The sequence below is a fragment of the Ranitomeya variabilis genome, chromosome 4, assembly GCF_051348905.1.
Source record: "Ranitomeya variabilis isolate aRanVar5 chromosome 4, aRanVar5.hap1, whole genome shotgun sequence".
Taxonomy (NCBI): domain Eukaryota; kingdom Metazoa; phylum Chordata; class Amphibia; order Anura; family Dendrobatidae; genus Ranitomeya; species Ranitomeya variabilis.
In genome coordinates this window covers 730,250,652-730,277,490 of record NC_135235.1, presented here as the reverse complement: position 1 = coordinate 730,277,490, position 26,839 = coordinate 730,250,652, and the positions used below count along the sequence as shown (strand labels likewise).

The 26,839-nt window shown below is 43.2% G+C and overlaps 1 protein-coding gene across 6 annotated transcripts in view; it reads right to left on the bottom strand.

Moving 5' to 3' along the window:
* Positions 1-323: 323 nt before the first annotated feature.
* Positions 324-26,839, bottom strand: part of LOC143767939 (uncharacterized) — a 122,768-nt gene continuing 96,252 nt past the window's right edge. For 5 of the 6 annotated variants that reach the window (XM_077256481.1, XM_077256482.1, XM_077256479.1 and 2 more), the window contains 4 exons: positions 26,539-26,662; positions 26,358-26,455; positions 26,072-26,162; positions 324-3,566 (listed from right to left, as the gene is read on the bottom strand). In XM_077256481.1, coding sequence (XP_077112596.1) covers positions 1,786-3,566; positions 26,072-26,162; positions 26,358-26,455; positions 26,539-26,662 — 2,094 coding nt within the window. In that variant the 3' untranslated portion in view covers positions 324-1,785. The remainder of the gene's footprint in view (positions 3,567-26,071; positions 26,163-26,357; positions 26,456-26,538; positions 26,663-26,839) is intronic. The other variant, XM_077256478.1, reaches the window with a different exon arrangement.

Genomic DNA, 26,839 nt, shown 5'->3' with positions numbered 1-26,839 from the left:
GCTACGATACTGTTGAGTAGGTAGGTTGTTGTGCCAGAGATCACGCTATACGTTCAATGCTCTGTGGGGTACAGACTGTGCAGGCACATCGCGCTTGCGCAGTCTATAAAGGCTACGGACAGAGTGACGCTCCCAGCATTATATTATAGATATTACATAAAGTCACCTGATGAGATGAGTTGCCGTTGGTGAGGAAGATGAAACCCATAGAAATGAGAGGTTTGGAGAGTGAGTGTGTATACAATACATCACCTCACCTTATATACCGAAATGTGGGGTATATGTTTTTTTTTATTAGTCATCTTCTGACTAAACTTCAGGGGGTGAATTATAGATATAGTTTTACATTTGAAATTAATAAAGTTTAGTTTTAACCTTTTGTCAGCAAACATGAGGAATGACAAGAAACAACCCCTTTAACCCCTTCATGACCTTGGGATTTTCCGTTTTTCCATGTTCGTTTTTCGCTCCCCTCCTTCCCAAAGCCATAACTTTTTTATTTTTCTGTTCATTTGGTCATGCATGTGAGGGCTTATTTTTTGTGGGACGAGTTGTACTTTTGAACGACATCATTGGTTTTACCATGTCGTGTACTAGAAAACAGTAAAAAAAACTCCAAGTGTTTTGAAATTGCAAAAAAAGTGCAGTCCCACACTTGTTTTTGTTTGGCTTTTTTGCTAAGTTCACTAAATGCTAAAATTGACCTGCCATTATGATTCTCCAGGTCATTACGAGTTCATAGACACCTAACATGACTAGGTTATTTTTTATCTAAGTGGTGAAAAAAATTCCAAACTTTGCTAAAAAAAAAAAATTGCGCCATTTTTCGATACCCATAGCGTCTGCATTTTTCATGATCTGGGGTCAGGTGAGGGCTTATTTTTTGCGTGCCAAGCTGGCGTTTTTAAGTATACCATTTCGGTGCAGATACGTTCTTTTGATCGCCCGATATTGCATTTTAATGCAATGTCGCGGCGACCAAAAAACGTAATTTTGGCGTTTTGAAATTTTTTCTCGCTACGCCATTTAGCGATCAGGTTAATGCTTTTTTTATTGATAGATCGGGCGATTCTGAGCGCGGCGATACCAAATATGTGTAGGTTTGATTATTTCTTTATTGATTTATTTTGAAAGGGGGGTGATTTAAACTTTTATATTTTTTTCACATTTTTTTCACATTTTTTTTTAACTTTTGCCATGCTTCAGTAGCCTCCATAGGAGGCTAGAAGCTGGCACAATTCGATCGGCTCTGCTGCATAGCAGCGATCTGATGTTCGCTGCTATGTAGCAGAAATGCAGGTGTGCTGTGAGCGCCGACCGCAGGGTGGCGCTCACAGCTACCGAGGATCAGTAACCATAGAGGTCTCAAGGACCTCTATGGTTACTATTCAGAAGCATCACCGACCTCCGATCATGTGACGGGGGCCGGCGATGCGCTCATTTCCGGAAGCGCCGGATAAATGCCGCTGTCTGCGTTTGACAGCGGCATTTAACTAGTTAATAGTGGCGGGTGAATCGCGATTTCACCTGCCGCTATTGCGGGCACATGTCAGCTGTTCAAAACAGCTGACATGTCCCGGCTTTGATGCGGGCTCACCGCCGGAGCCCTGCATAAAAGCCCGGTATCTGACCTCGGACATACTATCCCGTCCGAGGTTAGAAAGAGGTTAAGAAGATCCAATTTTGGTTAAAACGATTCCAACATTCTGAACATAAAGGCTTCTCCCCTATGTGACATCTCTAATGTTTATTAACAGCTGATTTCCAAGTAAAATATTTTGTACATTAAGAAAATGAAAAAGGCTTCTCTTCTGTGTGACTGCTCTGATGTCTAATAAGATTCGCTTTCCGATTAAAATATTTTCCACATTCTGAACAGGAAAAAGGCTTCTCCCCTGTGTGAGTTCTCTGGTGGCTATCAAGACTCCATTTCCGATTAAAACATTTCCCACATTCTGAACAGGAAAAAGGCTTCTCCCCTGTGTGAGTTCTCTGGTGGTTATCAAAAACCGATTTCCGGTCAAAATATTTTCCACATTCTAAACAGGAAAAAGGCTTCTCCCCTGTGTGAGTTCTCTGGTGGCAATCAAGATTCGATTTCTGATTAAAACATTTCCCACATTCTGAACAGGAAAAAGGCTTCTCCCCTGTGTGGATTCTCTGGTGCTGAACAAAATCTGATTTATAGTTAAAACATTTCCCACATTCTGAACAGGAAAAAGGCTTCTCCCCTGTGTGAGTTCTCTGGTGGTTATCAAAAACCGATTTCCGGTCAAAATATTTTCCACATTCTAAACAGGAAAAAGGCTTTTTCCTTGTGTGAGTTCTCTGGTGCCTAACAAGAATCGATTTCCGGTTAAAACATTTCCCACATTCTGAACAGGAAAAAGGCTTCTCCCCTGTATGAGTTCTCTGGTGGATATCAAGAACCCATTTCCGATTAAAACATTTCCCACATTCTGAGCAGGAAAAAGGCTTCTCCGCTGTGTGAGTTCTCTGGTGGATATCAAGAACCGATTTCAGGTTAAAACATTTTCCACACTCTGAACAAGAAAAAGTTTTCTCTCCTGTGTGAGTTCTCTGGTGGCTATCAAGAACCCATTTCCGGTTAAAACATTTCCCACATTCTGAACAGGAAAAAGGCTTCTCTCCTGTGTGGATTCTCTGGTGCTGAACACATTCTGATTTATAGTTAAAACATTTCCCACATTCTGAACAGGAAATAGGCTTCTCCCCTGTGTGAGTTCTCTGGTGGTTATCAAAAACCGATTTCCGGTCAAAATATTTTCCACATTCTAAACAGGAAAAACGCTTCTCCCCTGTGTGAGTTCTCTGGTGGCAATCAAGATTCGATTTCTGATTAAAACATTTCCCACATTCTGAACAGGAAAAAGGCTTTTCTCCTGTGTGGATTCTCTGGTGCTGAACACATTCTGATTTATAGTTAAAACATTTCCCACATTCTGAACAGGAAAAAGGCTTCTCCCCTGTGTGAATTCTCTGGTGGTTATCAAAAACCGATTTCCGGTTAAAATATTTTCCACATTCTAAACAGGAAAAAGGCTTTTTCCTTGTGTGAGTTTTCTGGTGCCTAACAAGAACCGATTTCCAGTTAAAACATTTTCCACACTCTGAACAAGAAAAAGGTTTCTCTCCTGTGTGAGCTCTCTGGTGCCTAACAAGAATCGATTTCCAGTTAAAACATTTCCCACATTCTGAACAGGGAAAAGGATTCTTCCCTGTGTGGGTTCTTTGGTGGTTAACAAAATGTGATTTCAGTGTAAAATATTTCCCACATTCTGAACATGAAAATGACTTCTTTGCTTTAGGAGCTGTTTGTTTTTTAATGCCTCTTTTGCGACTTTGATTTTCCTTAGTAGTCAGTAATGAATCAGAAGATGAGACCTGTTTCATAGGATGAGATGACAGATATTTGCTGTGATTAGATGATGGTATATTTGGAGTAATAGCAATCACTTCAGTTGTATCTTGTAGGATCTCAAGATCATCAGATTTAAAAATTGAAGATGTCAGCTGTCCCTCTGATCTCCTGGTACAGTCATCTGCTAAGATAAAAAAATATATATTTTTTTAATCAAATATCCTTGAGTTTTATAGTTTTGAACATTTCTACTTAAACTGTCCATAAAAATGGTAAGTCATGTACAAAAAACTTTAATTATTTACAAAGACAATGACAGTCCACAGTCTACTAGAAAAACTTATTGGATGAACCAGTAGTGCGTGGTGTTCAACTGTTTATTCATTCTGCCTCCCAAATATCGAACAAAAAGAAACCAATGTTATGTTATGTTGGCAAAAATAACACCAGTTCTCATCTCACAAAAAACAAGTCTCCATTCAGGTCGATCATCCATCAATGGGAACACAGAGGTTCCCACACTAATAGTGGTTCAAAGGCTGTTAAAAAGCAACAAGGTTTCCATAAACTAATCCAAAAAAATCCAATCTCACTTCTGACTTGCAGTGTGCTCAAACAACATTTAGGATACCTGTATTTAGCAATATTATACTGAGAAGAATCCACTTAATTTACAGTGTGTGTCTCCTGGAGCACAATCTGTGCACTATGTGTTGGATAATAAAATGGCAAATGTGTCATTTTCACACACAAACCTCCACTGCTTGTTAATTTCTGGAAAGTAACTGTGGAGTCAAAATATTCACTTTTCCTATAGATTATAACCCTCAGTGACTTAATTTATAAAATGGAATTTGTCCATTTCTCATCTGGGATCTGTTTCTGCTGTCTAGCTGAAGTAATCTGCTCCCTACTGTTATGCTGTCAGAATCAGGCTGCACTCAGATGTCACCCGAGTGCAGTCCTGTTTGAGTGTGACGATTCAAAGAGGGAAAACGGAGAGTGGACCAGATAGACCGCCCCCTATACAGGGAGAGTTAGGGGCAGGTGTTGTGAACTCTGTTTTCGGACTCCCTCTTGTGGTCACAGGTGGTACTGTGTGACTTTTGCTTTGGGCTCCCCCTGGTGGCTTTGTGTGTTATTCTGCTGGTCTCTGGCTACCAGCTGTCTCGTTATCCTCTGGGAGGTTCCTATATAGCTCTGTTTCACTTCCACTTGTTGCCGGCTGTCGATGTAATCAGTGCTACTCAGTTTCCTTCTGACTACCTTGCTCCCAGTCTCTCCAAGACAAGCTAAGTTTTTGTTTGCTCATTTTTGTTCATCAGTGTTCATCTTGTTTTCTTGTCCAGCTTGCTAAAATGTGATTCCCTCGCTTGCTGTTGCTCTAGTGGACTGAGTTTCTCCCCATGCACCGTTAGTTGGTGCATGGGTTCTTGAAATCTCAGGATGGATATTTTGTAAGGGTTTTTTACTGACCGCATAGATCCCTGTTCTATTTTCTGCTTTCTAGAATTAGTGGGCCTCTTTTGCTGAATCTGATTTCATCCCTGTGTATGTGCCTTCCTCTTACTTCACTGTTAATATTTGTTGGGGGCTTCTATATCTTTGGGAATTATTTCTCTGGAGGCAAGCGAGGTCTTTCTTTCTCTTTAGGGGTAGCTAGTTTCTCAGGCTGGCTCGAGACGTCTAGGAATTTTTTAGGCACGTTCACCGGCTACCTCTAGTTGTGTTGGATAGGTTCAGATTTGCGGTCAGTCCAGTTACCATCTCCCTAGAGCTTGTCCTATTTCAAGTTCTTGCTGGCCTATTTGCGATCCTCAGCCACTAGGATCACAACAGTACAGCCGGCCAACAAAGTGTTAATTGCATGGCAGAAGCAGGAGAAAAGAAGCCTTGAGAAATTTTTTTTTTTTTTTTGCTGCCGTGTCTCTAGCTGCTGTGTGGCTAGCTTCTCTCCTCCTCTTAATCTTGGTGTGGCTCTGAGTTCAGCTGCTGACATGGATGTCCAGAGTTTGGTTTCCAGTCTGGATAATCTTGCTGCTAGGGTTCAAAGTATCCAGGATTTTGTTGTTCGCAGTCCTATGTCAGAGCCTAGAATGCAGGAAATAGAAAAAAATCCAGCTCGACGAGGTGGTGAAAAAGCAAAGTCTTGGTACTTTATTCACTTCATATCAAAAAATAGAGGATAAAACAACAGCACAATATGATTAAAAAACACTATCTACGCGTTTCTGGTGACATAGCACCCTTAGTCATGATAACTTTAGTGCAGCCTGTTCTATGCTTTTATGCTGGCAACCGGTAGGCACACCGGTGCTATGGCTAATTACAGGAGGTAATCTAGTCAAAATGGAAACACATGATAGTGTGTGCAAGCTGCAATTAGTTGCACAAGACAGATAGAAAAAAAGCACAGAAAAAAAACACAACAAGCAGACTACATATATACTTTGGCTATATAAAAGGAAATACAGAATAAATATATGTCATTCCATAATAATTCGTTGTTTACAAATGAAGAATGTGGAGTTACATGACATATAATAATAAATATCCAAAAAGTTTTTAATATATCGAATTCTTTGTGAAGTAGCTGGAAGAAAATCATTAGAGCAATGTCAAAATGAAAGACCTGTTGGGTGTTTCATTTGTATGTTCCAAGATAATCATTCGAAGAGAATTTTTATTCAAAGAAGATTTTTACACAGGATCTTAAGCGATCTCTAAATCGGAGACCTATGAAGATAAATAAATTAATAAAAAAAATTTAAAAAAAATGATTTCCCCCCGGATCTCCAATTTTATATAATAGAGGTTACCCATTTTCTCATGACCACCAATTTTTTCTGCTTCAATCAAATTTATTATATTCAAATCAGCGGTGTCTCAATGGGGGCCAAGTACTCACCATCTCTCGCCAATTTGGTGATGAGCTGGTGGGAGGAGTCATATATTTACAATGAAGAGAATCCATTTAAGGACTGCATATTTTGGTACGGTAGATACACCGATGACATCATTATGGTGTGGAATTCCGATGTATCTACCGTACATAACTTAATCGACTACTTCAATAGTAATCTGTTTAATTTAAGTTTCACCGCTCGCCAGGAACACACAAGCATAGAGTTCCTGGACCTAAAACTCAAAGGTGTAAACAACATTCCTGTAGTGACATCAACTTTCAGAAAAAATACAGCGGGGAATACAATATTGAGGGCAAACAGTCACCATCCTAAGCATACAATCAAAAGCATACCTGTGGGGGAAATGGTTAGGGCAAAACGAAACTGCAGCACACAGGAAGATTATTCTAGAGAGGTTGAGGAAATTAAAGCAAGACTCACACAGAGAGGTTACAGTAAAGGGTATTTACAAAGAGCAGAAAAAATAGTGGAGAAAAAATCACAGTTTAAATCAAAACAGAATAAAAAAACAGGCTCCACTAACCCCATTACCGTTGTCTTTCAATACAGCAACCAATTTGCTTCTATCAGTAAACTGATGAGAAACAACCTAACCATTTTATGGGAAGATCCTGATATTGCGTCCATATTAAAACACGGATGCAGAATTGTGTCAAGAAAAGCACCATCATTGGGCTTTAGTTTATCACCCAGCTCTTTAAACACATCCCATGCTCAGCCTTCCAACTGGCTTAACATTAAGGGCTTCCACAAATGTGGTGCCTCAATCTGTAAAATCTGTAAATTCACACAGAAATGCTCCGACTTCACGGATGCAAATAACCAAAAAACGTACCAAATCAAAACATTCCTTAATTGTAATACCACTAACGTGGTCTACATTATGGAATGTACAATTTGCCATCTTAAGTAGGTGGGGAGCACGATACGTCCACTTAAAACAAGAATCCGTGAGCATATTTATGATGTGGAAAATGGTAACACCCATAGAAATATGTCACAAGTGTCACAACATTTTATTAACCAACATCAATCGAACCTCAACTCATTAAAAGTTTACGCAATTGAGAGGACACATAGACCATTTAGAGGAGGAGATACTGAGATTACCCTTAGAAACAGGGAGACTTGGTGGATCTTTAAGTTGGGGACCAGAATACCTCATGGTCTCAATAAGAGAAAGGATATCATGCTTTTCTATTAGTGTCATTTTCCTTAAAACGTATATAACTCCAAAAAATATTTTTTTTTTTTTTCGGATACAAGTCTTTATACACAATCGAGGTGTTTTATTAAGTATGTATACTAACAAAACATATATATATATTTTTTTAATGACAGGCATCAGCACCTTTATGGTGCTCGAACTCACCTGTCAGATCCGCAGATTTGCGATGTTCTCCTCCTCTCTGTGTAGCTGACCGCTGCTCCATTGTTGCACGTTTACTTTTGCCCCCGAATGTCTTCAATGCAGTCTATAGGTTTCTTATTCAGTAAATTAATACCTGCCTCTTTAATCAATCATTTTTTGTATGTTTATAACCATCACCATGTCAATAATTAGAAAAAAATTTTTTACACACAATCGAGCTGTTTCACTTAGTATGTATACTAACAAAATATATATATTTTTTCTTAATGACAGGCATCGGCGCCTTTATGGTGCTCAAACTCACCTGACAGATCCACAGATTTGTGATGTTCTCCTCCTCTCTGTGTAGCTGACCGCTGCTCCATTGTTTCACGCTTACTTTTGCCCCCGAATGTCTTCAATGCAGTCCATAATTTTCTTATTCAGTAAATTTATAGCTGCCTCTTCAATCATTTTCTGTATCCTTACAACTATCATCATGCCAATAATCAGAATTTTTTATTTATTTATATATCTTCATAGGTCTCCGATTTAGAGATCGCTTAAGATCCTGTGTAAAAATCTTCTTTGAATAAAAATTCTCTTCGAATGATTATCTTGGAACATACAAATGAAACACCCAACAGGTCTTTCATTTTGACATTGCTCTAATGATTTTCTTCCAGCTACTTCACAAAGAATTCGATATATTAAAAACTTTTTGGATATTTATTATTATATGTCATGTAACTCCACATTCTTCATTTATAAACAACGAATTATTATGGAATGACATATATTTATTCTGTATTTCCTTTTATATAGCCAAAGTATATATGTAGTCTGCTTGTTGTGTTTTTTTTCTGTGCTTTTTTTCTATCTGTCTTGTGCAACTAATTGCAGCTTGCACACACTATCATGTGTTTCCATTTTGACTAGATTACCTCCTGTAATTAGCCATAGCGCCGGTGTGCCTACCGGTTGCCAGCATAAAAGCATAGAACAGGCTGCACTAAAGTTATCATGACTAAGGGTGCTATGTCACCAGAAACGCGTAGATAGTGTTTTTTAATCATATTGTGCTGTTGTTTTATCCTCTATTTTTTGATATGAAGTGAATGAAGTACCAAGACTTTGCTTTTTCACCACCTCGTCGAGCTGGATTTTTTTCTATTTCCTGCATTCCTCACGCCTTGACACAGTGTTTCCGTGCTCCGAGCCTCCAGGGACTACACCTATGGTGAGCTGGATTTTTTCTTTTGTCTTCACAGAGCCTAGAATACCTATTCCGGAGTTGTTTTCCGGAGATAGATCTAGGTTCCTGAATTTTAAGAACAATTGTAAGTTGTTTCTTTCTTTGAAATCTCGTTCCTCTGGTGATTCCGTTCAGCAAGTTAAAATTATTATTTCTTTTTTGCGTGGTGACCCTCAAGATTGGGCTTTCGCATTGGCGCCAGGGGATCCTGCATTGCTCAGTGTGGATGCGTTTTTTCTGGCTCTTGGATTGCTCTATGAGGAACCTAATCTTGAGATCCAGGCTGAAAAAGCGTTATTGGCCCTCTCACAGGGGCAAGATGAAGCAGAGGTGTACTGTCAGAAATTTCGGAAGTGGTCGGTGCTTACTCAGTGGAATGAGTGTGCCCTGGCTGCAAATTTCAGGGAAGGTCTTTCTGAAGCCATTAAGAATGTCATGGTGGGGTTCCCTACGCCTGCAGGTCTGAATGAGTCAATGACTCTGGCCATTCAGATTGATCGGCGTTTACGGGAGCGCAAACCTGTGCACCATTTGGCGTTGTCTTCTGAGCAGACACCTGAGTCTATGCAATGTGATAGAATTCTGACCAGAAGTGAACGGCAAAATTATAGATGGCAAAATGGGTTGTGCTTTTACTGTGGTGACTCAGCTCATGTTATATCAGCATGCTCTAAGCGCAAAAAAGAGGTTGATAAATCGGTCACCATTGGTACTTTACAGCCTAAGTTCATTTTGTCTGTTACCCTGATTTGTTCCCTGTCATCTTACCCGGTTAATGCTTTTGTGGATTCAGGTGCTGCCCTGAGTCTGATGGATTGGTCGTTTGCCAGGCGCTGTGGTTTTGATTTGGAGCCTTTAAAATTCCCTATTCCACTAAGGGGAATTGATGCTACACCATTGGCTACGAATAAACCTCAGTACTGGACACAGGTGACCATGTGCATGACTCCTGTTCATCAGGAGGTGATTCGCTTTCTTGTACTGCATAATTTGCATGATGTTGTCGTGTTGGGTCTGCCATGGTTGCAGACTCATAATCCAGTCCTGGATTGGAAAGCAATGTCTGTGTCAAGTTGGGGTTGTCAGGGAATTCATGGTGACGCTCCTGTGGTGTCAATTGCTTCATCCACTCCTTCTGAAATCCCTGCGTTTTTGTCAGACTACCAGGATGTATTTGAGGAGCCCAAACTCAATTCTCTACCTCCTCATAGGGATTGTGATTGTGCTATAAATTTGATTCCTGGTAGTAAGTTTCCTAAGGGACGACTTTTCAATTTGTCAGTGCCGGAGCATGCTGCCATGCGGAGTTATATAAAGGAGTCTTTGGAAAAGGGACATATTCGCCCGTCCTCGTCCCCTCTTGGTGCAGGATTCTTTTTTGTGGCTAAGAAGGATGGTTCCCTGAGACCTTGTATTGATTATCGCCTTCTGAATAAAATCACGGTCAAATTTCAGTATCCTTTGCCATTGTTAACTGATTTGTTTGCTCACATTAGGGGGTCTAGTTGGTTCACCAAGATAGATCTTCGTGGTGCGTATAACCTTGTGCGTATAAAGCAGGGTGATGAATGGAAAACTGCATTTAATACGTCTGAAGGCCATTTTGAGTACTTGGTGATGCCTTTTGGACTTTCTAATGCTCCTTCAGTCTTTCAGTCCTTTATGCACGACATCTTCCGTGAATATCTGGATAAATTTATGATTGTGTATCTGGATGATATTCTGGTTTTTTCTGATGATTGGTAGTCTCATGTTAAGCAGGTCAGGATGGTGTTTCAGGTCCTGCGTGCCAATGCTTTATTTGTGAAGGGCTCAAAATGTCTTTTTGGAGTCCAGAAGATTTCTTTTTTGGGTTTCATTTTTTCTCCTTCTACTATTGAGATGGACCCAGTCAAGGTTCAGGCTATTCATGACTGGACGCAGCCTACATCTGTTAAGAGTCTTCAGAAGTTCTTGGGTTTTGCTAATTTTTACCGTCGCTTCATAGCTAATTTTTCTGGTGTTGTTAAGCCTTTGACGGATTTGACCAAGAAAGGTTCTGATATTACTAATTGGTCTTCTGCGGCTGTGGAGGCCTTTCGGGAGCTGAAGCGCCGGTTTTCTTCGGCTCCGGTCTTATGTCAGCCAGATGTCTCACTTCCCTTCCAGGTTGAGGTTGATGCTTCCGAGATTGGAGCGGGGGCTGTTTTGTCGCAGAGAAGCTCCGATGGCTCTGTGATGAAGCCATGTGCTTTCTTTTCAAGAAAGTTCTCGCCTGCCGAGCGGAATTATGATGTCGGTAATCGGGAGCTGTTGGCTATGAAGTGGGCATTTGAGGAGTGGCGACATTGGCTCGAGGGAGCCAAGCATCGTGTGGTGGTCTTGACTGATCACAAGAATTTGATTTTTCTCGAGTCAGCCAAGCGGCTGAATCCTAGACAGGCTCGTTGGTCGTTGTTTTTCTCTCGTTTTGATTTCGTGGTCTCGTACCTGCCTGGTTCGAAGAATGTGAAGGCTGATGCTCTTTCCAGGAGTTTTGTGCCTGACTCTCCTGGAGATTCTGAGCCGGCTGGTATCCTTAGAGAAGGGGTGATTTTGTCTGCCATCTCCCCAGATTTGCGACGAGTGCTGCAGGAGTTTCAGGCGGATAGACCTGACCGTTTCCACCGGAGAGACTGTTTGTCCCGGATAGATGGACCAGTAGAGTCATCTCCGAGGTTCATTCTTCGGTGTTGGCGGGTCATCCTGGAATATTTGGTACCAGAGACTTGGTGGCCAGATCCTTTTGGTGGCCTTCCTTGTCGCGGGATGTGCGTTCCTTTGTGCAGTCTTGTGGAATTTGTGCTCGGGCTAAGCCTTGCTGTTCTCGTGCCAATGGGTTGTTGTGCCTTTGCCTGTCCCGAAGAGGCCTTGGACGCACATTTCCATGGATTTTATTTCAGATCTCCCTGTCATCTGGGTGGTGTGTGATCGTTTTTCTAAGATGGTCCATTTGGTGCCCTTGCCTAAGTTGCCTTCCTCCTCCGAGTTGGTTCCTTTGTTTTTTCAAAATGTGGTTCGTTTGCACGGGATCCCTGAGAATATCGTGTCTGACAGAGGATCCCAGTTTTTGTCCAGATTCTGGCGATCTTTTTGTGCTAAGATGGGCATTGATCTGTCGTTCTCGTCTGCCTTTCATTTTCAGACTAATGGCCAAACGGAGCGAACTAATCAGACGCTGGAGGCTTATTTGAGATGTTTTGTTTCTGCGGATCAGGATGATTGGGTGACTTTTTTGCCGTTGGCCGAGTTTGCCCTTAATAATCGGGCTAGTTCTGCTACTCTGGTTTCTCCTTTTTTTTGTAATTCGGGGTTTCATCCTCGTTTTTCCTCGGGTCAGGTGGAGCCTTCTGACTGTCCTGGAGTGGATGTTGTGGTGGACAGGTTGCATCAGATTTGGAATCATGTGGTGGACAATTTGAAACTGTCACAAGAGAAGGCTCAGCTCTTTGCCAACCGCCGTCGCTGCGTGGGTCCCCGACTTCGCGTTGGGGACTTGGTGTGGTTGTCTTCTCGCTTTGTTCCTATGAAGGTCTCCTCTCCTAAGTTCAAGCCTCGGTTTATTGGTCCTTATAAGATTTTGGAAGTCCTTAACCCTGTGTCATTTCATTTGGACCTCCCAGCATCGTTTGTTATTCATAATGTGTTCCATCGGTCGTTGTTGCGGAGGTATGTGGTGCCTGTGGTTCCTCCGGTTGAGCCTCCAGCCCCGGTGCTGGTTGAGGGAGAATTGGAATACGTGGTGGAGAAGATCTTGGATTCCCGTATTTCTAGACGGAGGCTTCACTATTTGGTTAAGTGGAAGGGCTATGGTCAGGAGGATAATTCCTGGGTTGTCGCCTCTGATGTTCATGCGGCCGATTTGGTTCGTGCCTTCCATGTGGCTCATCCCAATCGCCCTGGGGGTTTTCATGAGGGTTCGGTGACCCCTCCTCAAGGGGGGGGTACTGTTGTGAACTCTGTTTTTGGATTCCCTCTTGTGGTCACAGGTGGTACTGTGTGACTTTTGCTTTGGGCTCCCCCTGGTGGCTTTGTGTGTTATTCTGCTGGTCTCTGGCTACCAGCTGTCTCGTTATCCTCTGGGAGGTTCCTATATAGCTCTGTTTCACTTCCACTTGTTGCCGGCTGTCGATGTAATCAGTGCTACTCAGTTTCCTTCTGACTACCTTGCTCCCAGTCTCTCCAAGACAAGCTAAGTTTTTGTTTGCTCATTTTTGTTCATCAGTGTTCATCTTGTTTTCTTGTCCAGCTTGCTAAAATGTGATTCCCTCGCTTGCTGTTGCTCTAGTGGACTGAGTTTCTCCCCATGCACCGTTAGTTGGTGCATGGGTTCTTGAAATCTCAGGATGGATATTTTGTAAGGGTTTTTTACTGACCGCATAGATCCCTGTTCTATTTTCTGCTTTCTAGAATTAGTGGGCCTCTTTTGCTGAATCTGATTTCATCCCTGTGTATGTGCCTTCCTCTTACTTCACCGTTAATATTTGTTGGGGGCTTCTATATCTTTGGGGATTATTTCTCTGGAGGCAAGCGAGGTCTTTCCTTCTCTTTAGGGTTAGCTAGTTTCTCAGGCTGGCTCGAGACGTCTAGGAATTTTTTAGGCACGTTCACCGGCTACCTCTAGTTGTGTTGGATAGGTTCAGATTTGCGGTCAGTCCAGTTACCATCTCCCTAGAGCTTGTCCTATTTCAAGTTCTTGCTGGTCTATTTGCGATCCTCAGCCACTAGGATCACAACAGGCAGGCCCGTGAGGGACTATCGCCACGGAAGCTGGAGGACCAGGACGGGAGAAGACCAAGAAGAGGCGGAGATAGTAGGACCACAGGATAGGTGAGTACTGCAGAGAAACAGGACTGATGGGTAAACTGCAGCAGTACAGGGACTGGCGGAGGAACTGAGGAAACGCAGAAGCTAGCAGGATACAAGAAAGACAGGATAAACCCAAAGTCAGAGGGAAAACGAACTTTACAGAGACTAAGAGCTGCCAGGAACACCTGAAGGAACAAATGATAACCAGGCACAGAGGGACGGCAGGAAGCAGTTTAAGATACCTAAAGGCAGGGTAGCACTTCCAGGTAACAGACCTCCAGAACCATAGAGAGGACAATAAGGAGGACTGACTTCTGGGTACTAGTCCTCCAGGACCATAGAGGAGACGAAGAGGAGAGCCGACAGAAGATCAGAAGTGCACACGCGCAGCACTGAACCTGGTATGCGTGCGCGCACGAGAAGCAGAGGCCGGGAGCGAGCGCGGAGGAAGAGACGCTGACTGGGGAGGCGGCAGCAGCGGTATGATACCTACTTCAGCCAATTAGAAAGTACCACACCCTACTAAAGCTCAAAGCATATTGCCAGAATCTGCCAGATACAGCGTTGTTCTCCTCTGGTTCAGTCCTCTGTGCTCAGTATGCGGCTTGTGTTTTTGCTTCCTGTTGTGACCGCGGCCCATTTACTGACTACTCTTGTGTCTTCTGATTCTGTCCCAGTTACCTGACTATTCTTCTTGCCATCTAACACCACAGAATAGCAGATAACACCATGGTCCAAGCCTAGGGGTCCCAGTGTAAGTCCAGATCCATGTAAGGGTGTTAAAGGGTGATGAGCAAGGCAATCCTTGGGATATGGAAAGCAGAGAAGATAGTACCAAGCATGTTCATGGTGGACATCTTATGAGCTGCTAGGTGACCCAATACATTGTGTCTGCAAACTATTCCAGCTAGATCTGTATTCAAATAGCTAAATGGTGCTCCTTCCCTTCTGAACACTGCCATGTGCCCGATGTAATCTATATATATAAGAGGCATCGTGATTACTCGCTAATCCCGCCTCCTGCACAGTAGCTCCGCCCCCACCACATTACCACACACAATCCCGCCCACCCACCACATTACCACACAATCCCGCCCCCACCCCATTATTACACACAATCCCGCCCCCACATAATCCCGCCCTCCACCACATAACCACACATAATCCCACCCCCCACCACATTACCACACATAATTCACCCCCCCACCACATATAATCCCCCCCCACCACATTACCACACATAATCCCACCCCCCACCACATATAATCCCGCCCCCACCACATTACCACAAATAATCCCACCCCCTGCACAGTAGCTCCGCCCCCACCCATCACTACACATAATCCCGCCCCCCCCACCACACATAATCCCACACATAATCCCTCCCCCCACATTACCACACATAATCCCGCCCCCCCACCACATTACCACATAATCCCACACATAATCCCTCCCCCCACATTACCACACAATCCCGCCCCCACCACATTACCACACATAATCCTGCCCCCCACCACATTACCACACATAATCCTGCCCCCCACCACATTACCACACATAATCCCACCCCCCACCACATATAATCCCGTCCCCATCACATTACCACAGATAATCCCACCCCCTGCACAGTAGCTCCGCCCCCACCCATCACTACACATAATCCCGCCCCACCACATTACCACACATAATCCCGCCCCCCACCACATTACCACACATAATCCCGCCCCCACCACATTACCACACACAATCCCTCCCCCCACCACATTACCACACGAGGCTCCGTCCTCACACATTACCACATGAGGCTCGGTCCCCACACATTACCACACGAGGCTCTGTCCCCACACATTACCACATGAGCCTCCGTCCTCACACATTACCACACGAGGCTCTGTCCCCACACATTACCATACAAATCCAGTTTGCTTTTGATTTTACACTGTGAATAAAATGTATTAGTATTATTCTGATTTTTAATTATTATTATTGTTATTAACTTCATTTTAAGTTACTTTACCACCTGCGTAAGCGCTATTGAATGTTGTCATTATTTACTTTAATCACTAGCAGCATTAATTAGATAGCAATGAGCATGCCGAGCGTTAGCTGGCTGGAAACAGGTAGTATTATAATAGATCATCACACGCCTCCTGTTGAAGTAACCACGAAACGCGTGTTGGGGGTGACTGCAATTGCACTGGCTTATATGCAAGTTTCCTTCACACTTTAATGTCTGCATTCTAGGTTTTCCCAATTGGCAATGTCCTCTACTAGTTTTATTTAGTTCATTGGTTTAATACCAGGATATTGATAAAAGGCCTGTATAAGGGTCTTATTGGCATTAGTGTGTAAGCTTAAAGAAATTTTCTTAAAGGTACATACCATTTATAATAATATTACACCGTACTGCAGACATTAGGGCATTTAACTTTTTTTGCCCAAGATAATTGCAGTTTTATAAAGAATACTGTCTTAACTATTTGTATTATCGTACAAAGTTTTGTTTATATTTAACGGCACTTGGCACTTTATGCATTTTATTATTTAGCTGGTGCGTTCCATTCAGTGTTGCTTGACAGCCTCTTGATTGAATTCTTTTGATACTACTATGCGACTGTTATTAATAAAAATTTAATATTTTGGATTATACTCTGGCTCTCTTTTTGGTATATTTAAGTTCTTATTGAGATATCGGTCCAAATCATAATGTTTGTTTAATGACTGGGCAATTTCATGTTAATACCATGTGCCTAGACATTAGTGTACAACAGTATATAGAGTATTGTGCGAAGTTGGAAAATAATTTGTCAGGACAATTTGTTTTCTATTATCCTTTGCGAATAATTTCAAACTTATCACCACAAAGTGACACACGTCAGATTTTAAAAATGGGGCCTAATTAGGAACAAAACTGACTGTGGCAAAATATGTATAGGTATATATATGTGTAGTGAAATATGAATAGATTTATATGTGTAACCAGCAGTAGTTTAGCATCTGTCCTGAGACTTGCAGGCCTCACAAAGGTCACAGCATATGTATCTGAGAAGGCGGTCTACTGTCTACGACCAGGGGGTCGTGTTGGGAACCAAGAAGAAAGGGAAACATTTGACAACTCCTAGCTCTTTGAAGAGAGATGTCAATTACAGCCTGACACTATCTATCCATGAGAAACTTTTTCACAGGGAATCTCAGAGGAAATAATATATTCATTGGGGGAGCGGCCGAGGTCCAATCAAAAACAATCAAGTACAATATTTACCCGAGAGGCTGGTCTAGAAATTTAACCTCCAGAGTAACACTATAAATTAGGCTTGTACGAGTACAAAGTTGTTCACATATTGGGGGTCAGCCTAGCTGATGTGTTCCAGTCCATATTCATCCTACCCTCAGGGAACAGAAAGCAGACTACAAAGTTAGCTATTTTCTGTAAGTTTTCTCCTATTATTTTTATAACCATTTTGCATATTTGTATGTCTCTTTATTACCATATTTTATACCTTTTTTATTATAATCACTGTATCGCTTTGTATTAAAGCATAAAACTTTAAGAAATTAAACCTTGAATGTTCTAAAGAATCCATAGCCTTAAACTGTGTGATCCTTATGATTGGCAGACAGTAGTAGAAATATTTCCGGGACTCATCGCCCGTGTGTTCGGTGAGTGGTGGCAGCGTGTATGAGCAGGTGTGTGGCCTGGGTCGGTGTGATTTATGCTCCCATTACAGCATAGGACAGAGGTTGAATGCTGGACAGAGAGAGGGGAGACAGATTAACCCTTGCAGGCACAACCCCAAGTCACGTGCTGAGAAGTGGGTACGTGACAAATTGGTGGCAGCACAGTGAGGGATCCGTGACAATTGGTGGCAGCACGGTGTGGATCTGTGACACTGACTATAGACAATAACACAACTACTGAAAAGATCAAACACAACAGTCTTCATCAGTAATAAATGAGTAACTAGTGGTGAAACCTCTCTGGTGTAATTATAGTATGGGGCTCGGTGACTTCAAAATCTAAACTATCGTAAGGGCCAATAGTTTCTGTCAGATGAGTTTTAAGAAGAAATATTCGGCATTCAAAGAGAACTGTATATAATAGTGCAGAGCTGAGAAATGTTAAAAGGGTGGCAGGTCAGTGAGGAATCAGCGACCTGTCATAAGCCAATACAGATGAATATGTTATCAGAGAACCACATAAAGCCCCACCCACAGCCCCGCCCCAGAGCACGAGAATCTCATAAACTGAAAACTACAAATAAAGATTAAAGATTAAGGGGCGTGGCCAGGATGCTGAGGAGAGAGGTTGCACGCTGCTGAGCTCCTGCCGGTAACGGCACAAATACCGACTTTTTCCCTACTGAACAGAGTTGGAGGCCGGAGTGGTGAAAGGAACACCCTCGGGAGAAGCGGTGACCGCGTTTGACCCGGAATACAGAGCTCCTGCAGAGTTGTGGCAGCACCGGGCTCAGCGTGCTGGAAACCGGCAGACATCAGATCTGCACGACTAATAACTCACCTGCAGTTCGGCTTCTCGGTGAGTAAAAGACAGCTGAGGGGCTGAAGGGAGTGTCTGGAGGCTGAACGCTGGGTCAGGATCCCCTGAAGCTGTGGAAGGTCTGTGGCGGGAACGGAGCAGAGGGACAGCGGCCATCTTGGGAGCCCTCAACTCGTGGAGGAGGTGGGGAAACTAGTAGTGTGCTGGAGCCATGGACCTGGATTTCTACAGCGGCTGGAGCGTCGGATGTGCCTGGCTGGAGCGGGGGTTAGCTTCTGTGGACTGCAGACTCAGAGGGTGAACATCCTCTTCCTCCCCTGCTTATGGTCCTCATAAACCACACTCTGCAGTGGAAAAGTTGAGAGCCTACGCTAGGGGGACTGGCTCAACAACAACTAAAAAATCCTTACATAAATCAAATCAAGAGGAGACATCACTCCTGCAGGAGTCCGAGGATATGGAGCCAGAACCCACCCTAAAGCAGGTCTCCGCACAACTACTGGTCGCCATTCAGAGTAGCACAGCCTCATTGACTGAGAAATTCGAAGAGGTAAAGACTGACTTGGGTCTCCTCCGAAATGATATGCCTAATTTGGGAGAGAAGGTTAGACAGGCGGAAGATAGAATTTCGACTTTGGAGGACCAAAAAGCACCCTTGCCAGAACATTTCAGAGTCATAGAACAAAAGTTGGAAATGTGTATCCAGAAACATGATGACCTGGAAAATAGATTGAGGAGAAACAATATTCGTATAATAGGATTGCCGGAGAGAGCAGAAGGGAACAATCCTAGTCTCTTTGTAAAAAAAATGGATGCGTGATCTGTTCACGGGGGCCGCCTTCTCTGCTGCCTATGCGGTGGAGCGAGCACATCGGGTGCCTGGAAAACCGAATCCTCCCGGAGCTCCTCCTAGACCTCTGCTCGCCAGATTCCTCAACTGGAAGGACAAAGATTATATTCTACAATTGGCAAGGAAAGCCCAAACAATTAAATATGAAAATACCACTGTGATGTTGTTCCCGGACTTTTCGGCGGATTTACAGAAACGGAGAGCTTCTTTTACTTCAGTAAAGAGACATCTGAAGAACTCTAATGTCATTTATTCGATAGGTTACCCAGCTAGATTGAGAGTGGTGGATGGCGACAGGGCAACTTTTTTTTCAGAACTCGGCGGAGGCAGAGGAATGGATCTCCAAGAGATAAAGATGCCAAAAGTAGTGATGATAATACATGTTAATATTGCACAGTTCATTGTAGGATGTGCGCTGAACATCATATTTCAAATGGTGATTGCTGATTGAACCTTTATACTTTTCATTCTTAATTTTTCACAATACTTGTACTTCATACTTGTGTATGTACCAGGTTAGGTAATTGAAATGATTACTTAGTATATTTTTAACACTGCTTGCTCCCATGTAGCTTTGTTGAAATGTCAATATATTGATTAATTAGATGTTGTCGCATCTTCCCCCCCTCTGAATGTTTTTTTTCCCTAGGACTAGCGTGATATATATTCATATGATTGGTTTGTCCTATATATGCAGACATCTTGGTTCCTGCTCCTTGGGAGGAACAATGGAAACTATTGAGAACTTAAAATGGAAGTGGGGCGTTCATCTTTTGCGGGTGTTAATGCCACTTTTCCTGGTCCGAAAACTCGGCTACCCTAAGAGTTTGGCAAAAGCTGGGTGGTTGGACCAACAATCTTGGTAATGTCTCTCTGTGGTGAGGAATGATGAGAGATGAAGGGGGGGGGGTGGAGAGAGCTACTTTATGGGTATGCATGTTAGGGCTAGCGGAACGCACTGAGTATAGGTAGGAAGCAACAAAGTGCAGCCCGGGGTCCATCGTGCAGAGATATCTGCTGCAAAGTAATGGTGGATAAACTGAGCTCACATGTGGGTTAAGCTTCACCCCGTGTGAACTGAAAGTGATCTCTGTTGCGCTGTACACAAAAACTATTACCCTAACTAGGGTTGTGCTTGCAAGCAAGCCGACGGCTAATTGCCCCCAATGATGCTAACTGCCTGCCTGAGTGTACAGTCCCAGCGCTACAGTCTCACACCACATTATATATATATATATATATATATATATATATATATATATATATATAGTGGTAAAGTATCCACTGGCATAAGCCAAATACCTGAGGTTTGTCGAAGGTGGGAGCCAGCCGAAACCTCTGCCTACACTGAGTTCGCTCCAACCTTCGCTCAATAAAATGAAGGTCGATGCGAGTTGATACAGCTATGAGCTACTCCAGTGTGGCGGGAGTCTCCCTAGTGGCCAAAGCGTCCTTCACATGGTCAGCCAGCCCCCTCCAAAATACCGGGATGAGGGCTTTATCCGGCTGACCATGGATGTACCCTGAGTCAATGCCAGCAGTTGGAGTGCCATATCATGGGTGACTTGAGGTCCTAAAAAGACCTGTTCCAGAGTGCTCAAAAACCGAGGAGCACTCTGCACCACATGATCGTCGCGCTTCCACAGCAGCGTAGCCCACTCCAATGCCCTGTCCGACAGAAGAGAAATAATGAATCCCACCTTTGCCCGCTCTATGGGAAAACTCGAGGTGAATACCGCACTGGCTCAGGAAACCCCTACATGACTTACTGTCACCATAGTATTTCTCTGGCAGCGGGAGGTGGGATAAGGTTGGAACAGGGGTGGCAGTGGTTAAAGTTGCTGCAGCCATGCTAGCAGCCTGTACAGCTATTGCGGTAACATCCACCGCTGAGGTTGCACACTTGAGAGCCACCAACCTGCCCTTCAGCTGGTTGTACCCCTGCAATCGCTGTTCGTCCGCCATTACTTAGCCAGACCCTGGCGGTAGAATACTGTTAGGGGTAGCGGAACACACCGAGTATAGGTAGGAAGCAACAAGGTGCATTCGCAGCCCGGGGTCCACCGTGCAGAGATATCTGCTGCAAAGTAATGGCGGATAAACTCTGAGCTCACATGTGGGTTAAGCTTCACCCCGCGTGAACTGAAATCTCTGTTGCCGCACAGAGTCGCGCTGTACACAAAAAGTATTGCCCTAAATAGGGTTGTGCTTGCAAGCAAGCCAAAGGCTGATTGCCCCCACTGATGCTAACTGCCTGCGTGTACAGTCCCAGTGCTACAGTCTCACAACACATATATATATATAGAGAGAGTGGTAAAGAAACCACTGGCATAAGCCAAATACATTTGATACTAGCGCATGGCCGTGCGGCCAAGTGAACCTTTTATAGTTGCAGCTCTTTCAGGACCTTACTGGAGGACCAATAGGAGCTGCTACAGGGCCTCAGCGTATGACCCCCGACCTCCAATGAGAGTTCCTCCTGTGGGAATGCTCAGTGTGGGCAAAGCAGGACTTAAGTCCCAGAAAAGCCTGCTCGCCGCTGGCCAGTGCTGGCTACAAAGGGAGAGCCTGGAAAGGCAGCAGTAACCCTTCGCACATTATCTGTCGGACGCTATTCACACTAGGGCATCCGACAGACAGCGGTAATTCCACATTCGTCCACTATATGCTCAGTGGTGCCGGCTAGACTTTACCCAGGTTGTCCGGGCTTAATCTAGCTGGTAATCGGGTTGGAGGCTGGGTCACGGCCATGGTCTTTAAATAGTCATTCTGGACTTTGGGCATCGCCGATTATAGCTTGTGTCTTGTGCCTGGTGATCTCGGTCTGGAGTGGTGGTCTAGGAGAAGCTGTTGGTGTATTATCCTTTGTCATATTTCTCCTTCCTATATTTGTATTTGTTTTGCCCTGTGCACATTATAGTGTTTTCCTGTGTGTCTGCGGTGTGGTGCGTTTTTAGTTTTCCCTGTCTGTGCTTTCTGTAGGGGTTGGTGTGTGGTCTTATCACTGGGTGGCGGGTGGAGGTTTCAGCATAGGACTGAAACAGGAGTCAGGGTCAGGCCTGGCGGCCCAGACAAGCACACCATCAGTGTAAATTCTGGGAGAGGGACAGACAGGGTATTCCCTAGTCTGAGGGATATCGCAGGGGCCCAGGTAATCAGCTGTAGTCTACCCAGTACCCATCGTGACAGTATAAGGCTGAGCTAGACTCTGGGACCGATGTCTCCGCTGAGCAGGCTCCACTACGGCCGATGAAGAATGGGAGACCGCAGCAGACATGGTTAAAGATTCCTCCTGTACAGCGGCGGGAACTCGACACCTAACATTGCATTAAATCTGTTATACTTGTTATTAGTGGTTCGGATAAATGGAGGAGAATATGACCAGTTCACTCATGCTTATGCTTCAGTTTAGAGACGTTCATGGGCATCTCTTGTTTTGTTTTTTGTGGCCACCGTTGATCAATAATTCTTAGTTTATTTGGAATCTCAGATAAGACTCAGCATTGCACCTATAATTTAATCTGCATAAATGGTTTGTATGTGATGGAGCTGAATGATCCAAAAGTGAATACTAACCTGTGTAAAGATTTTCTACGAAGTCTACATGGCATCCCTTAAACTCCTGTCGTGGAACATTAGAGGGTTGGGGAGTGCTAGGAAGCAGAATATGGTATTCTCTCAGATACGCCAAATGCAAGTGCAGATAATATGTCTTCAGGAGACTCATTTGACACCAGATACTGTATCCAGGACAAATAAGCCTTGGAGACAATGGCAGAAGCATGCTTCACATACGTCCTATTCCAGGGGAGTGGTTATTATGGTTCACAGGACGTTGAGGTGGTCAGTCCAAGCGATTGAGAAAGATTCAGAAGGAAGATTTATTTTTGTATATGCCTTTATAGATATGGTCCCTTTCATACTGCTCAATATCTACAACCTCCCTCCGGCCAAGATGGAAGTACTCCACCAAGCGATGGTATTTGTATCACAATATCCGGATGCTAAGATATTATGCCTGGGAGATTTCAATATGATTCTTAACCTTTATTTGGATAGAATGAGTGCTGAAAATTCTAGGCCCAGCAGCCAAGATACTACCGTGTTGGGTGCTTTTATAGCGGAGATAGGCTGGATTGATTTACAGTGTGATTCAATTAAGCCACCATTCTGACATGACAGGAAAATGAAATGGACAGTGGTTGCCTATTTTTAGTTAAATAGTAGACGGCAACCATTAGACAGTGTGAGAGAGTGAATGACAAGATAACAAAGTGCAAAAACGTGCATGATAAACACATAGTACCTCACTATAACTGTTCCCTGCTAATGCTATCAAGACTGAGATCACAGTCTTGCATCGGCACTATGCTCATTTGCTTTAACTTTATTCAGCCTGTCTGAGACTAGTCATTATGGCCACAATATTTGGGCCAAATGTTTTACACCCTGTGATAGTATTAGTTTATCTGAAGGGCTTTGTCCTAGGGTGAGTCATCGAGGAATGGGGGCACCATATCCGCTGAACAGTAGGGTGCCAACCCCCACAGCTAGGCAGGCTGACAGCATTAGCAGGGAACAGTTATAGTGAGGTACTATGTGTTTATCATGCACGTTTTTGCACTTTATGTTATCTTGGCATTCACTCTCTCACACTGTCTAATGGCTGCCTTCTTCTATTTAACTGAAAATAGGCAACCACTGTCCATTTCATTTTCCTGTCATGTCAGAACGGTGGCTCAATTGAATCACACTGTTCATAGTCGGCAGATAGGAGCATCAGGGAAAGCCGCCGGTGAGCGGGGGCGCCTATCGCGTATATATTGTAGGGTGCCAACCTCCGCTGTAAAGGTACCGTCACACTCAGCAACTTTGCAACGAGAACGACAACGATCCGTGACGTTGCAGTGTCCTGGATAGCGATCTCGTTGAGTTTGACATGCAGCAGCGATCTGGATCCCGCTGTGCCATCGCTGGTCGGCGCTAGAAGTCCAGAACTTTATTTCGTCGCCAGGTCGGCGTGTATCGTCATGTTTGACATCAAAAGCAACTTTGATAACAATGGATGTAATGGAGCTAACAACCAGCGAGAACGAGAAGTGAGTCGCCGTTACGTCACTGGATCGCTCCTGCATCGATCTGGAGTTGCTGTGTTTGACGTCTCTACAGAGACCTAAACAGCGACGCTGCAGAGATCTAGTTTAGGTCGGCTCGTTGTCTATATCGCCGCAGTGTCGCTGAGTGTGACGGTACCTTAAGACAGGGCTAATCAGCACTAACAGTGTGAGGGACAGATTCATGATTAGATGATTGTATGTTCAATGTTTTAAAGTGAACTTTAAATATTATGTTTTATCCTTAATCTGATAGGACACAAGGTTTTTGTTTTTCTAAATTTTGCGAATGGATTAAATGGTTAAATCGCATGCCGAGAGCTAATATATTGGTAAATGGCGTATTATCTGAATATTTTAATCTGGCCAGGGGGACCAGACAGGGCTGCCCACTATCCCCAATGCTCTTTGCACTGGCGATTGAAACAATTGCGCTTAAAATTAGACAAGACCATTTGGTGGAGGGAATCGACATGAATTCTAGGGTGGATAAGGTAGGATTATATGCTGATGACCTGGCACTTTTCCTGGATAAGATTGGACAGTCCCTTCCTAGAGCGATCGACCTTATTAATTGCTTTGGAGAATTGTCGGGTCTTAAAATTAATTGGAGTAAATCGATAGTTATGTCAATAGTAGATAATATAACAGTACCCGTGTTATTTGGTTTAAAAGTAGTTAAAAAATGTAAGTATTTGGGCATTGTAATTATCCAAAATCCAATGAAAGAAATCCAATGAAAGATCTTGGAGATAATATATACCCCCTCGAGGATATGATGAAAACAGGCTGTTACTTTCTTTTGGGATCACACTATTTTATTACATCCATATATATATATATATATATATATATATATATATATATATATATATATATATATATATATATTTGTATTTAATCTATGTGGTAAATGGCTACCTTTAATAAAGCATTTATATTTTGAGATACATTTTGACTCATGTTCTCCTCATATTTGATTGATCCTTTTGAGTCTGTATTTTTGATATTTTTGATTGTATATATACTGGTGAATTATATAATCAAAATTAAACCAGAGTTGCATTAATTTACGGTGGACAATTGGAGATACTGTGAGTCCTGACCAGAAGACTAGAGAAAATAATATTGCTCCCCAATAAAACGAAAAACAATGTAATTTATGACATTGAGTGAATGCATGAAACCAGGGCTCGAGCCAACACATCTCCTGCAGGCGTGAATAAATGTATATTACAGCCATGAACCATGTACAGCTCAGAGATATATCATGGCACAGGTGTGATGTCTTTTATGTAGTTTATCACAATCCATCTTGAAATTAGTTAGTTTTAATACAAACTAAAAAGTCAGGATGAAGGGAAACTCTGTTATTGTACAGAAATTCACACTTGGCCTCACTGCACATTTAATGTTGGCAATCATAAAAGTAAAGTTTGGCCAGAAAGACTGGACCTGGTATTGCAGGGACCATATGAGCACATTCGGTAAGATATCAGGGTTCTAAAAAGCCAACTGCATCATTACCTTCTGCTTTCTCTTACAGGCCCATCATAATACTTTTCTTCAAGTGATTTTCTAACTTGTCAGCACATTCTACATACGCTGTCATTCGGCTTTGTAGTTTACAGATCTAGGCAGGTAACGGTCAGCGTCTTCTAATCTCAGGGGGTAGATGGATCCTCCAGGTGGTAAGTTCTATATAAAAGGTCTTTCAATGCCCAAAGTCATTTGAACAGTTTTGGGTGGAGGAGAATGTTGTGATCACACGATTGTGATACGGCCGGACTACACCACCGATAAAGCAGCCACAGCCGGTGATTGAGAAGAATCTGTGACTTCTCTGCATTTAGTGGTTACTACTCACCTGGGTAGTCACATGTAGGAATCTCCTCTTTACACCACTCATCACCCCTCACATATGTCTCTGTAGTATTAATATGGGTCAGATCTTCACCCTGAAACAAATATTGTAAAAGTCACAGACAGATGGAAAAGTCACATCTATGATCAGCTCTAATCCTGCCATCTCCACCGTTCTCATTACACAAGTATAAAACATATAATACTGGGGGATAAAACAACACTGGACACAAGACCTTCACAGCCGTCTACACATCATAGGGGAGATCTCCTGACACCTCTCCATCTACCTGATGATCCTGAGGCACATTGGGATCTTCTTGTTTACAGTCCTGTGGAAGAAGAGGACGGGGACATCTCTCTGGTGTTGTCCTCTTACTGGATAGATCTGGAGGAAACACATACAGGGACTGAATTCATTCTTTACATACAGATAATTATAGGCCGTGTGTATTTAGTCCTGTCTATTACCTGGTGATGTGAGGGGCTGGGGAACCTCCATCATGACGTCCTTGTACAGATCTTTGTGTCCTTCTAAATACTCCCACTCCTCCATGGAGAAATAGACGGCGACATCCTGACACTTTATAGGAACCTGACACATACAATGATACCGTCATCACCCCAATCCCTTCATAAAGTTACTGTATAATGTCCCTATGCAAATTGCCTCATCAGAGAAAAAGAGGACTTAAACTCTATAACGCCACCTGTTGGAAGTAGCGATCCTACAAGTCACAATCAACCCTTTAACGACTCGTACAATATGACT